The 15,239-nt window shown below is 39.6% G+C and overlaps 1 protein-coding gene across 7 annotated transcripts in view; it reads left to right on the plus strand.

The window, feature by feature from the left end:
- Positions 1–15,239, plus strand: part of TNRC6C (trinucleotide repeat containing 6C) — a 91,592-nt gene that overhangs the window by 47,232 nt on the left and 29,121 nt on the right. For 6 of the 7 annotated variants that reach the window (XM_026861336.1, XM_026861337.1, XM_026861331.1 and 3 more), the window contains 4 exons: positions 1,792–4,383; positions 12,002–12,211; positions 13,414–13,580; positions 14,792–14,872. In XM_026861336.1, the coding sequence (XP_026717137.1) occupies positions 2,010–4,383; positions 12,002–12,211; positions 13,414–13,580; positions 14,792–14,872 (2,832 nt within the window). In that variant the 5' untranslated portion in view covers positions 1,792–2,009. The remainder of the gene's footprint in view (positions 1–1,791; positions 4,384–12,001; positions 12,212–13,413; positions 13,581–14,791; positions 14,873–15,239) is intronic. The other variant, XM_026861332.1, reaches the window with a different exon arrangement.

Genomic DNA, 15,239 nt, shown 5'->3' on the forward strand with positions numbered 1-15,239 from the left:
CCTTAGGTCTGTAATGTAACCAGTTGTCTTTAGATGTTTTCTTCCTTTCTAGAAACTGCACATATGGGAGAGAATGCACGTAAATCCAAGTGGCTCCTTTCACATTCTCTTTTGGATTTGTCATATGCACATCAATTATTTAGCTCTTTAAGCTTTTTCTGGCATCATGAGAGGACAGGTGATGAGCTAAGACTGTTTTTCCCTTTCTTTCTCCAACATCTGTACTTTTGCTTCAATTGATTTAAATTTAAAAAAAAAAAAAAAAAAGGCAATCTGTCCTGTTAGTGTGTTCTTTATTCATCTTGATAAATCTTCATGAGGCAACCCAGAAATTCTCCCTCTTTCTTGAAGAGCTACAGGTGAAATGTGTGAAGAAGGCTACTTTGTCAGAGAAAGAGCAAGCTTTTTCTCATTCTTGGAACATTTTTTTTTCAGTATTAGAACACCTCTAATTGGCAGATTAGAGGAGCTAATCACACCAAACTATTTGTGATATAAATTAATGGATATTAGTCATCCACTGTTAACAGCTTACTTGGGAGATTTGTTACGTCCATTTCCCCCACAAAATAACTCTTATTCAAATCATAAAAAATGAAGCTCATGATTCTGCAGATTTACAGCAAATAAAAATAATTTATATCCAAAATTTATAACTTAACTATATGCAGTTTTCTCCCTTATTTAGACAATCAGTTAAGAGGAACTTACTGCAGATCGTCTCTAGTATGTATTCCTAGGATGAGACTGAATTACTTCCTATAAAATTCCCATCAGCAGAAACTAAAAGGAGTAATCTGTACTAGAAATCTTGTAGAGAGCAGTCAGGATGGAAAGTAAATGCAAAAACTTGAACTAAACTTGAATTCTTAGCATGAGAAGTGTGTCTTTCAGTTTAACCTTTTAAGCAAGCAATTAGATACTGAATAGTTTTTTTGTTTAATTTTTTGATTTAACATATATGTTTGAGTATGTGGGCTGTGCTCTGAAAAGATTGTCTTCTGAGTATCTGCGCAACATGTTGATTTTCATTGGGGGGGGGAATTGAACTGTATGTGGAAGCACAAAAGAATGTTTAAACCACATGTAAATCCTTTAAGAGGTAAGTTTCTTGATCAAACTGTCTGTTACTTAGAAATGCCCAAGTTCTCTGCTAAAACGTAAGTTACAGTAGTGGTGTTTAAATAATTGACACTGGATAGTAAAGGTGGTGTCGATATTTGTTCCTTTATTTACAGGAAGGGTTGAAAACCTAAATGCAGTATAAATTTAGTGTGTTTAATTGTGACATGGGTGTGTATGTAGTATCTAATGACAGGAAGATAAATTTTTTTATTGGATGCTCTTTCTTTGTGTTTCTCTGAAGAATGAGAATTGACTCAAAACAAATGGTAAGAGTCTGCTACATACTCTTCTGCATTTTTTCCAAATTTGCTTTTTAGCTTTTTCACATAGATTAGTGCATTTGCTATCCTTATTTATTGCCTGCTTATTATTTTTACTAGTATACTAAGGGATACAAAACACTTTTGTTACTCTGTTCTAAAACTGAATTGTTCCATTATTTTAATTGAGAGTTTCACCAGATTAAAAGAAACAGAAACAAAAAAACCTAAATACGAGCATCTTGCTTTATTGTAGTGAGGAAAATTGCTGTGTTATGATAGAGAATGTACTCTACATTTTAGAAGAATGCAGTGTTGCAACTAGCGATGTAAAATAGTACTTAATAGAAGGCTTTTGCAGTGGTTGAACAGTGGACTCATTTTTAACCTTGTTGGATCCTTTCAGATCTCAGCCACAGTGGATTGGGAGACCATTATGAGAATTCCCACTGGGGACAGCAGCCCGCTTTCAGGAGTGAAGGCAACTGCAGCTGGGATAAAGTGATAATAGACAGGACTGACAAGGAAGCGTGGCCTTCCATTACCGGAGCTGAGACTGAGTCTGCCTCAGAATGTACTACAGACACTGACTCTGCCTCCAACTGTGGCTCAGAGAACAGTAGCATGGCTACAGGGAGTGCCCAAGGCAACTTCACTGGACATACAAAGAAAACTAATGGCAATAATGGCGCCAACGGAGCACTCGTCCAAAGCACTTCTAACCAGAGTGCCCTTGGAGCTGGTGGAGCAAATGGTAACGGCAACTCGGCCAGAGTGTGGGGTGTGGCTGCGGGCTCCAGCTCTGGCCTAGCTCACTGCTCTGCCAGTGGTGGGGATGGAAAGATGGACAACATGATGGGAGATGGTAGAAGTCAGAACTGCTGGGGTGCTTCCAACTCGAATGCTGGCATTAATCTTAACCTTAACCCTAATGCCAATCCGGCTGCCTGGCCTGTACTTGGACATGAAGGAACTGTGGGAGCAGGCAACCCTTCCAGTATTTGCAGTCCAGTCAGTGCCATAGGTCCGAACATGGGCAACCAGAATGGGAACCCAACAGGCACCTTAGGTGCTTGGGGAAACTTGCTGCCGCAAGAGAGCACAGAACCACAAACGTCCACTTCTCAGAATGTGTCTTTCAGCGTACAACCTCAGAACCTTAACACTGATGGACCAAATAACACTAACCCCATGAACTCTTCACCAAACCCTATCAATGCAATGCAGACAAATGGACTGCCGAACTGGGGGATGGCTGTTGGTATGGGGGCCATCATCCCGCCCCACCTGCAAGGCCTTCCTGGTGCTAACGGAACATCAGTTTCTCAAGTCAGCGGGGGCAGTGGTGAAGGAATGGGCAGTTCAGTGTGGGGGATGTCCCCAGGTAGTCCTGCCACAGGAAACAGCAATTCTGGGTTCAGTCAGGGGAATGGAGACACTGTGAACTCAGCATTAAGTGCTAAACAAAATGGATCCAGCAGTGCTGTGCAAAAGGAAGGAAACGGAGCGAGCGCGTGGGATTCGGGGCCTCCTTCAGGTCCTGGGGTACTAGCGTGGGGCAGGGGCAGTGGCAACAGTGGTGTTGGTAATATGCATTCTGGAGCTTGGGGCCACCCCAACCGTAACACCAGCAATGGTGTGAACGGTGAATGGGGCAAGGTCCCAAACCAGCATTCCAATAGCGACATCAATGGGAAAGGATCAACAGGGTGGGATAGCTCTAGTGTTACCAGTCCGAATCCTGCCATGCAGCAGGGCAACGAACAAATAAACTCTTGGGCCAAAGCTGCAGCATCTGGCACCACAGCTAGTGAAGGAAGTAACGACAGTGGTGGGAGTCAAAATGAAGGCAGTACTGGGAGGGAGGGGGCTGGAGAGGGCAGGAGGAGAGACAAAGGGATGATAGACCAAGGGCAAGTTCAGTTACCAAGAAATGACCTTGACCCCAGGGTCCTGTCCAATACAGGGTGGGGACAGACCCCTGTAAAGCAAAACACTGCCTGGGAATTTGAAGAGTCCCCAAGGTCTGAACGAAAGAATGACAATGGAACAGAGGCCTGGGGTTGTGCAGCTACTCAATCTTCAAACTCAGGGGGGAAGAACGATGGGTCCATCATGAACAGTACAAATACCTCTTCAGTATCTGGGTGGGTCAACTCTCCACCAGCAGCTGTTCCAACAAATACAGGTTGGGGAGACAATAACAACAAAGCACCAAATGGCCCAGGGGGATGGGGAGAGTCAGCAAGCTCTACTACTGTTAATAATGCTGCTGCTGCCAAAAGCGGCCACGCTTGGAGTGGGACCGCAAATCAGGAGGACAAATCACCTACCTGGGGTGAACCTCAGAAACCCAAATCTCAAAACTGGGCAGATGGACAGAAATCAAATCCAAGCTGGACTTCAGGAGGTGGAGATTGGGCAGATTCATCATCTGTTCCTGGACACTTGGGTGAGGGGAAGAAGAATGGATCTGGATGGGATTCTGACAATAGATCAGGGTCTGGTTGGAATGATTCCACAAGGTCTGGGACCAGTGGGTGGGGAAATGGCACAAACAGCAAGGCTAATACAGGTACAAGTTGGGGGGAATCTTTAAAGCCAGGCCCCCAACAAAATTGGGCTAATAAACCCCAGGACAACAATGTGAGTAACTGGGGAGGAGCTGCTTCTGTAAAACAGACGGGGTCAGGGTGGGTTGGTGGGCCAGTGCCAGCCAAACAAAAAGAGAACTGTGAGGCAACTGGCTGGGAAGAGCCATCTCCACCGTCCATTCGCCGCAAGATGGAAATCGATGATGGTACCTCAGCTTGGGGCGACCCAAATTACAACAACAACAAGACTGTAAACATGTGGGATAGAAATAATCCTATAATTCAGAGCAGTACCACAACCAATACCACCACCACTAGCACCATTATCAACACAAATATGGTTGAACCTCAGCCATCGCACCAGTCAAGTGCCCAGCCGAACCGGTCCCCGCTGCTTGGTCCAGGTAGGAAAATGGTTTTGTAAGATACTTTATACCAGTACTCATTACTGAATGCTGTCTGGTCTGATCAGTGTGTAGTTACACATTAAAGGTAGAAAACCTCTATCTATGTCACAGGATAAGTTTATTCATTTACTGTGAAGCAGTGTTGAAATCTTGTCTTGAGGACAGAACCCATGGAACCTGACACAAGCTGTCCAAGTGAATCTAAGAAAGGCTCAAAAAAGTTACCTGGTCAGTGATGTGCTAGGTCCTTAGGTTGTTGATCTCCCTATATATTTTGTCAGCTTTTCAACAGTTCTTTAACACCTTCTTTTATTTCAACCATTTGAGAGTTGGGGTCTTTTTTACTAACCTTTTTTCTCTTATTTGTCTTCTGTTACCATTGCTCAGTCTTTGTTCTTGTTTAGACAGCATGCATCTGTTTCTTTTCTGCAGCCATATCTCTTGGCAACATGTTTTTTAACGGTTGCATGAATCTAGGCTGTTGCTGTTTCTCTGTCTTCTGTTTGTTGCCTTTTATGAAGAAATGGTTCTCTTCCATACTTCAGGTCTCAAGCAACGGGTAGTATCCTGCACTTGTATGTGATTCTCATAAAGCTGGACTGATTAAAGATGTTAATATTCAGGGTGGCTGGGAGAAGTTATTCTAGCTTTAGCTATGTTCCAAAGACAAGTATTTAGGCATCTAGGAATTTTTCAATTCAAAGACAAGGTACTGTTGTAGACAAGCAGCAAGGAATAAAAATGCAGAAAAAACTGAGAAAAATGCTTAGGGGAGGAGGTATTTAAATAGAAGCCCCTAGTAGTAGCCCTGCTCTATATCGTGACCACAGACTTCTCAAAATAAATCTGATCTTACAGTGCTTTTTGAAATTCTTCATCTGATTTTTGTCTCCAAGTTTTTGTTTTGTCTTGGTCATGGCTAAATATTGAATTTTTAACCATGTTTTTCTCTAAGTGGGATTTGTTCTATTTCCATCATTTTTCTCTTTGATGTTTTGAAATAATTCAAACTTACTGTAATGTCTGTGTATAAATAGGCTCATGTTCCCTACTCTGGTCAAATATTTTAACAGTCGAGAGTATCATATTTTGATAAAATAACATGTGCTACAGAAGGATAAATCTTTAAATAGGTTTGTACTTGGTCAGTCCAACATACATGATCTATCATTTGTTTACCTTAAACTTATTTCATCCATATTTAAAACTTATGAAACTGACAATTCCATTTCTGAATTGTATTGGAGATACCATGAAAGTGGGGTTTTGGTTGGTTTTTGGTTGGGATATTGGGTGTTTTTTTTCATTAGGCTAATTTTTGGATGGTGACATTGGTGCTTGTAAAACTGTTCATATACAGCAGTGTATTGTTAATGCTATTCAAATAATCTAACACCTTGCAGAGAAAAACTTATGTTTTGAGTCCTTCAGATTTTGGAAATGGAATTTAAAAACTGGTTTTCATCTACAGTGATTCCTCTGGAGAATAGATGGTAGCAAAGGAAATTTCTTTGAAGTAGTATGTTTATGCAGTCAGAGAACTGCTTATTGATTTGTAACCATCCACTGAACCTGACTAGATTAAAATGACACTATTGTGCATCTTGCAAAAACATTAATTAGAAGTATTCTAAAGATACTAGAAGCAAAACCAGCTCTTGGAATGTACTTAAGACAGAGTGCAAGAAAGAGGGTGACCTGAGTGATAGTGAAGACAATTTAAAATGCAGTTCTGATATTAAAATTTAGATCTAGTTATAGAGGGCATAAGTTAGGTCTTTTGTGGTGTATTTTTGCTTACATATGCTTGCAGTTGCATACATAGATACAGATATAAAGGCCATACATGGAAATATTTTGAAAAATTATTGTCTAATGGAAGCTATGGACAGTCCCCTGTGTCTTTGTGTTGCACCCGTCTTTAATTTTGACTGTTTTAGAGGGATTAGTCTTGTGCTTATCTTACAGAGAACAGAAAATATAATTTAAAATGACATGTACTAGCTTGCCCATTCAGAGTGTAGGAGACCCGTTTTTGAGATTGCATATAGCACATAGCAGCTGCAGAGCAATATATCCTGTTGGTCTTTGTGGAAATTTACGCAGGTTTAAAACATCAACAAATTGTGTCCCATTTGGGACAGTGAAAAAGATGAGAAGCAAGTAATGAACGGCTTTCCTATGACAGACATGGGCTTGCAGTTTGTTGTCATGCTGTTTAACCTCCTTGTTTCTTACTCCAGTTCCCTGTCCTGTTGGCTATGCATTTCTATCCTCTACAGTAGGGGAGACAACAATCCTATAGCCAGGTGACTTCTGTAATCCACAACCAAATTTCATCCAACAACAGTTGTTTTCCATGTACAATATTGCCATGAATAATTAAAGGCTGTGCCATGGGGCACAGGTTAAGGGTTCATCTAAAATATTACAGCTCTTGAACTAAGCAGTTACCACTGGCGTTTTGCCTTCTGCATGGGTCATAATGTGCTTTGCCAATCATTTATATGATTCCCAGTTATTCAGGGAATATCAATAAGGAATCATGGATTCTGTTCCTGTGTAAGTAGGGAAGTGTGGTATAGCTGTAAGACAGCAGAGTCACGTATCCTGAAAGCAAACAAGTGGATTTTAATTTTGCTGTACAGCACTAGTTGGCTGTTCCCAAAGGAGCAGCAGTCCCTCTTGGGTTTTAAGTTTATACTACATTAGTTTAGAAATGGAGGCCAAGTTACAGTGTTGTTATTCAAGTTGTCGCCCATCCCCAGAAGTTCTCAAAATTCTTTGAATACAGAACTTAAAAACTATGGATGGGAAACAGATGTTGGTACACACTTGATAAAAATGCATGATATTCTAAGGAGTTTCTTCTGTTGAAAAAAAAAAAAAAAAAAAGAGGGGGATAGATAATGTGATAAATGTTGTCCTTTCTGGTTATAGGAGCTTGTTTCCAAACCACTGGTGAGTTATTTAGAAAGAAGAGCAGAAAGCTAGTTGTTTTGATTTAGATTCAACTTTTATCTCAATTACTTGTGCATAATTCTGACTAGCACTTTTAACTCTTGCAACTTCGATGCAGGGGAATAAGAAGTGAGAAAAGATTATGCAAACAGGGATGATTAAAAGAGAGATTTTTGGATCCCAAACGGATCAGATCCTTCCACCAAATGCTGAGGAGTGGGCTTGATGCTGTCCTGTTCTCATTAGGTAGAGCCTGGCAGGGTTCCAACTGCCTATCCTCCAGCTGGGAAAAGAATCAACAAAAGACAGTGTAGGCTTCCTTATGGAGATTTTAGGTAGAAAATTAAGGTCTTTGTGGTTCCTAGAGAGCAAGGAGCTTAAGCTGTTAAAAACTGAACAATGCCTGAACTCTGAAAGTGTCTCTGTTCCTTTTATAATCCTGTGCCATTGTCTCAGTTGCACCTTAAGTGTCACTCATAGTGTGTAATTTATGTGAAACGGAGAATGCAAGTGATGTGTTTTTCTTACTTTTAACTTGCATCAGAGTGGATTTGAAACCAGATCAGCTTTGAGCTCCTTTAGGATCCTCATGGAAAAATCTAAATTTCTGTTGTGGGTGTTCAGCCCTCTAAACAGCCAAAATCTGGGGGACAGCCAGGTGGTACTGAGAAACCTGCCCTCTGTTTTCACATGAGGTTGATCTCATTGCTGAAAGCTGAATGAGAGCTTCTCTAATGCTGAGCGATATAAGAAGGCATTGAACTCCACTGCATGAATTGAAATACCTTTCAGAAAATTAAGTCTTTAAAGATTAAGTGTTACAGGTGACTCTTAAAATAACCCTCCCTTTCACATTCTCTCCTCCCCCCCCTCCCCCCTTTATTTTCTGTTAACTAGTGACTATTTAGTAAACAATTATTTTCTTCCTAATTTCTTCCTTTTTCATCTGCATAAGGTACTAATATTAAGGTTTGCCTGCCTCGTAGTCATGTGCTCTGCTATTTGTCACGGACCAAACAGCTTCAAGGAAAACAATTTCTGCCATCCAAATGGCTATAGGGTTATTTTGAGGGAAAACAACTGCATCCTGCCACAGCTTAGTTAACATTTCACTTTCCCTTGAGGATTTCCTGTTGGCTGTGGCCCAATGTTAATTATGTTTTTATTTCTATAAAACAAAGCTCTGCCAATGTGTCCATGTTTATTACTCACTGTGATCTTTTTGTTTCTTGCAATTCTAACAGTGTTTAAAAACTTCTCTATTAAAACCTCACTTTCTTGCCAAAGAACCCTTTAACGAAGCTCATTCTGTTGCAAAACAGCATTCATGCAAATCTGGGTGGTTTTTAAGGCATGGTGCTTTTTCGCAGGAAAGCCTAAATGCATATTATTTTCTTAAAGAAAATAGTAAGTTCTCTCTGAGCATAATTTTTGAAAATGTTAGGGAGGTTCAGATTTTGAGACCACCTTGAAGATGTTTTCCTCCCAAACAGCTGTGTAAAGGAACTTAAAAGTAGCTTCTTGTGTTCATTGAACCCACTTCAACACCATTTGTGAGCTGCCTGTAGTGCAAGGTATATGATAGTACTAGAAAGCATCACTCTGGCAGAGGCAAGTGGCTGGGACTACTCTTTGAACTGGTATTTCATCTCTGTCCAGCAGCATACTGACTTCTAAAAACTGAGGAAAAACCTCGTTTTAAAAAGAGAGTCCTTTGGAGAATACAAAGTAATTTTCTTCTTTCACCTGTAGAATTCTGCATCACTCATTCAAAAATTTAACTTTATTCACCTTTTAAAGTTTCTAAAATAGAGTTATATGGAGTCATAAAAAAGTAGCACAGATAGTAAAGTGAGGACAGCAGGTACTTAACACAGAGGGGAAAACAGGTTTGGAACTGACAAGTGCTTTGGAATGCAGGTACCATTTAATTATTGCAGTGCACAAGTTACTTCTCCAACAGCTTTCAGGTTTGATTTACTAATTTCCTGCACTTAATTTGACCTGTTTAGGTAGTTTTGAAAACTTTGAGTTGATGTGTTTCATTTGCTTTTATGCTCTTGAGAGTAGTCTCTTTTAGTAAAGGCTGGCTCCCTCATTATTTGTAATCCCGTATTATTTACTGCTCAGCGCATTTAAAGCACTTAACTCAAAATAACTTGGACACTACACATCTGTGGTCTTTAATCAGTGTTGTTGAATTTATAGTAAAGAGCAACAGAAGGACCAGTTCCTTTGAGTTTCTCTTCTACAACCTAGCACACTTTGCCTTTTCAAGATAAGAGTTGTGTTTTAAGGTTGGTTTCATAAATTGAATTAGAGTTTCCAGTATAGGTTGCATGAATTCAGGGAAAAATATTAGTATTTGGCACTCTCTGTATTCTAGTTGGTGCTTTGGAGATGTTTTGTTTTCTGTTTCATTTGCCTGCAGTTAATCTTTTTCAGATGCCAATATGATTAAATACACACAGTTGTCTGACAAGTTTGCCTCCTGAGTAGTGAGGCAGAAATTCAAATAAAGGGTTCCTTAAATAAAGTTGGCTTAAAGATACAAGCAGAAATCTTGATCATAGGTGCAACGCCAAGGAAGTTCTCATGTAAAGAGGTTCATTTATATACATACATGTATGTGTCTGCAAGTTTCTCTCTGTACACAATTTAAAATAACTAAAAATTTAAGATAGGTTGATAGAGCGTAGAACACAGTATTTTTGTTTCAGATGGAAATCAGTTTAATGAAACAGTGAAATCTTAGGTTGTTTCAGGAGTGTGTTTTAAAACACAGTGAATTTTGCTGGTAGTGAAGGAGCTCCATTAAGCTACGTGTTCCTGGACATGTAGGTTTAGTTTGGATATGGTTTATGTCATATATGTACTTTTATCAGTATCTGAGAGAACTGCAATTGCTTTAAGAAACAGACCCTGAAATAAATATGTAATATGGTAACACTAGAGCGGTGGACAGATAGGAGCCCATCTATTTGAAGGGAATTTTCTTCTCTGCTAGCCAGTGTTTGACTTATTATTGGTGGTGTATGTTGCCTGCAGTTTCTAGTAACAGAAATTCTGTTGAAGACAGTAAGTTCTGCAAAGAATTGTTGCTTAGTGAAACACTATTGCTTAGTTAGTTTGATGTATTTCAAGGCACTCTTAATAAAGTTCTTCTGTGGTGACTGCCTTGCCATCATCTCTCTACTCTAGGTGTCAGCTTGTATAGAAAATGCTACGTTCTGCTCTTTGAAACCTTTCCTGAGTAGCATTGGGGAGCAGCAAAGGAATAGTGCTGCAGCAAAGTAGACATCTAGTCCTTAAATTACAAAAATTGCCTGAAAACAGAGATTACAGTCTTTTTGGGGCAGTAGCAAAACAAAGTTTCTTTCTTACCAGATCTGGTTCCATGTTGTGAGCTGCCAGAAGTTGCAAATTTGAAGGGCAAGAGTTGATCGAAATAAAATACTTGGACTTAATAATACTCATCTCCAGTGAAAAGAGAACAAATTCCTGAATTAGCAGGCTAATTAACAGTGGCAGTTTTAAGCAGACTGAATTCTGCTGTACTTGTTGAGATCTGGGTAGTCATGTAATGGAATGCTTTTTGTGGTAGCTGTAGAAAAATAGGTTAATATCGGGTAGATGTAAAAATGTTTTCTTGCCTGTTAGGCAAGAATGTTGTTTTCTTGCCTGCCTCTTGCATATTTTGAAAAAGTACCTTGAACTCAATCTATGATCCAGATCTGTCTCTTCAGAAACAACTTTTTTAAAGAGGTAACAGTCGTTTTAAATTCAGTTTGCAATTTTGCTGTGTTGGTCCATGTTGTTCTTTAGGACGCAGAAGCTATATGGCTGTTCTGGCACGTTCAACTTCAGTGCTAAATTCGGTGTCATATGGATTTAAGCGCATTATGTTCAAGCCAAGCCAGACTAAGACTGTTTCTTTATAGTAGCTTACGTCTTTCAGTGAGTCAAAATAATATTCTGTTGGAAAACAATGTCTTCTACCTGCTGTTCCTCACTATTTGACTGTAGATTCTAATTGCAGTCTTGTCTAATTCTCCTTAAAAATCATATTTATTATAAAGTAGAGGCTCAGTGATGAAGGTGTATGTAGGGAACACAAACCACAAGCTGTAATAAAAGCTTTAAGGAATGCACACATCATATATAACCTGCGTTGAAAGTGGTAGCAAGCAAATATCTTGCTTGTAGGGCGTGAGAAGAGACATTTCATAGTTTGGAAGCAGCTAAAATAGGTTAAAATCTTTCAGTGAAGCAAGGCCCAGCACAGATGTGGGTCCTGGTCCCCTGAAAGCTCACAGTGCTGCCAGTGCTCCCTGAGCCCTGTTTATGTGCTGTGTAAGGAACTGCTCCCTTGGGGGCAGCTCTGGTGCTTCTGTGGCAGCCTGACTGCTCCTGGCTACGCTGAAAACACTCCTTCTGTCTTGACAACTTGGCCTTCATAATCAATTAAGAAAAAGACTTTGGAGACCAAATCAAAGGGATTTTTTAAAAATATGCTTAATTAGAATCACTGTGTCCACATACTAGTTCATGCTCTTTCCAGACAAACACTTTAATAAAATGTCTGTCTTTGAAATTATTGACAAAAACCCCCTTTCCTCTCATCACTGTTCTTCTCTCCTTCTCCTTGCTTCAGCAGGCTGGGGAGAAATGCCTACTGTCCACACAAAGACCGAAGCTTCTTGGGGAGAGCCGTCATCCCCTTCTGCTGCAGTTGATAATGGCACTTCAGCATGGGGGAAACCCCCCAGCAGTGGTACAGGGTGGGGAGATAATCCTGCCGAGTCAGCAGGGACATATGGAAGAACAAATGCTCCAGCTGCTGCCCCAGCACTGTGCAAACCAGGTACGTGCGTGGATGTGGCTGCCATAAGAGGTTGGGGAAAAAAGGCAAAGTGTGTGTGTTTCTGACATTATTTCTAAACAGCACTTCTCATTTGCTGTGCATTTGAATCGGAGACTGTCTTAATAATTTAATTCTCAAAACTACATTAGCTGTCTCAAAAATGTTGATATTCCAGATACCAAATTAATACAAAAATATGAATATAGTAAATCAATCAGTAAATTTAAAGGTACTATTTGGAGTATTTTTGTGTATTTTGAAAGCAGTATAGTAGAGATGCAGGAAACTGAAACTGCAGAAGAGCATGAATAGTACTTACCCTAGGTGCCTAAAATAACCTGCGTTGGGAAGAGAAAAAACTGAGCTCAGTCAGGACAGGATTGATCCTGATAGGAAAAGCAACACACGAGAATGACGTAACCTCACTATTCGTTTAAACTGAGGGAGTAGATATCTTCTTCAGCTACTAAAACTGTTCACAGGTTCAGAAACATCCTGAACTACTTGGCTGCTTCACCATTCCTAACTAATGTTATTTGATAAAAATCCTCCCATCTCTAAATGCCCTGATGGCTACAGTGCTTGGTTTAGACTTCTGTTTTGGCTGTGGAAATCTTCTAAGTTTTGCTTCTGCAAACTGCTACACTGACAGATAGTTAAAAAGCCCAGAAAACCTAAAAACAGAGTAAACAGAATAAAACACAATGAGGTGACACAACCTTGTCACTGAATGTAAAGTGTGCCCGGCAGCCCATGTGCTCCTTTCAGATTCCATTCTTCTGAGATGGGAATGAGTTTCTGACTGTTAATGACCTAAAAATTTTGTTCATTGAAAGAATGTGGCAGCTAAACCGATGAGATTCATTGAAAGCAAAATAGCACGTGAGTGTGTGGTCATACTTTTGGTTCCTTGTTCCTAGGAGACTGGAATGACCATGACTACAGATCTTACTTGTTCAGGAGAAAGTGAGACTTGCTGTTGCTGGACTTTTTTTACTATAAAATATTCAGAGAACTTTTCTATTTTGCTGGCTTCAAAGAAGGTGTACTTACCCTTTAATGCCAATTAAGCTACTTGATGAACCTTTATGTCTCTTGAAAAAATACTCAAATGTTAGCATACTAGATATGGCATAAGAAGATATATCTGTAAAATATGAAGGAAATTGAGTAAGATTTTTCTTCTCCCTCATTCCCTCCAGCTTCAAAATCTATGCAAGAAGGCTGGGGCAGTGGTGGGGATGAAGTGAATCTCAGTACTAGTCAGTGGGAAGATGAGGAAGGAGATATGTGGAATAATACTGCTTCACAAGAGAGCAGCTCCTCCTGTAATTCCTGGGGGAACGCCCCGAAGAAAGGACTTCAAAAGGTAAGACAAAAATAAGGATACTGTGTAGAAAAGAGTGGAATTAGTATAACATTTCTAGAATAAGTTGTTACAGATTTCCTGTTGCATTACACCTGAACTCTTAAATTAAACCTCTGACACCTGAACACAAACACAGCTTGCCACTACAGTGGTTCAAGTACAGCCTACCTTGTTTCCAGGGGAAAATGGGAGATCTTTGACTTTAAGCATGTCAGATGCTTCGGGAATTTTGTTGTTGTTGCTTTTGTTTTGTCTAAGTTTTATAAGTGTTCATGTTCTAAAGGAATGATAATGTATTAACAGAAAAGGTATTAAGGGGGCTTTCAGAGACTTTCTGTGGTGGTAGAAAAGCAAACAATAGTTTGTGATGAAGTGGTTCAACAATAAATAGATATTTTCTGTTTGTGAGGAACAAACAGATAATTGTAAGTTGTGTACTGGTATGAGATAAAAGCAAACTTGTATTAATGCCGCGCTCAATCGGAAACATAGACAATTATGTTAAGTTTTCCATTGCACAGCCTTTATTTCAGGACAAGGCCAGGCTGTATCTTAAAGGAATTGGGAATGCATTTAGCCAGTTTGTTTGTTATTCCATTAGCCAACAGTTAGGCCAGTGATTTGATCAAGTATGGTTGTTTCTTGTACTGTCCGCAGCCCAAAACAAATCCACGCTTGTCCCTTGGTACTTTCTGGAGAACTGAAAGGAAGAGACTTCTTAAGGATTTTGTGATAGAAAAGCTGCACAGAGATCTTTTAAAGGTGTTTATCTAGACGCTCTTGTTTGTTTTTAAGAAAATACACTGAGTAACATTCTTAACTTCAAGGTTGCGAACTTGTTTTTGGGAATGTTTTTCAGGAAGTGTTTTGTACTATTTCAGAAACTTTTATTTTGTTATGTTTTTCTGCCAAGGATTAAAATGAAATATGTAAATTCAAAGGTGGCTTTAATTCAGTGGTCAGCAAATCAAATACTAAATAGTACACTGAACACCTATTCAGCTGAGATAAATTTTATACACTTTGTGGGGGAAGAGAATCGTAGTTACGTTGTTCGGAGGGTTCTTCAATACTTTCTAAATTAATGTACTAATACATCTTTCAATAGCATGTATTATTAATACAAAAACTTACCACGTATTTTATGTACATCTCACTAATGTGACTGTGGGAACCAGACCATTAATGGAATCTCCCATTTATTTACTAAGGGCATGAAGACATCTAGCAAGCAGGATGAGGCCTGGATCATGAACCGTCTGATAAAACAGCTCACAGACATGGGCTTCCCTGTGAGTAGTGCTCATAGCTGGCACACCTGGGGCTTAGCTTTTGTAGCCTGTGGTTCTGACTTCCGATGTTTCAGACTGTAGCTACAAAAAGCTCTTCAGTCTCCTCATCAGGCTGGGAAGTAGTTCTGATACCTGCATTTAGACTTTTACTGTAATTTCAGAAATCTACTGTAAGCTAGTAGGGTCCTCTCTGAGATTACATGGTGATAGACTTTGTATAATGACATTTATAGATTTTTTTTTTTTTTTGAACTTCAGTGTTTTATAACAACAGTTGTTACTTTGAACTTCAGGAATAATTCTACTCCTGTTCCCCTTTTCTTATTAAACAGGTGAAATTAGTGTATATCTCCCCCCCCCCCCCCCC

This window comes from Athene cunicularia (genome assembly GCF_003259725.1).
Source record: "Athene cunicularia isolate RWA chromosome 18 unlocalized genomic scaffold, athCun1 chr18_part1, whole genome shotgun sequence".
NCBI classification, from domain to species: Eukaryota; Metazoa; Chordata; class Aves; order Strigiformes; family Strigidae; genus Athene; species Athene cunicularia.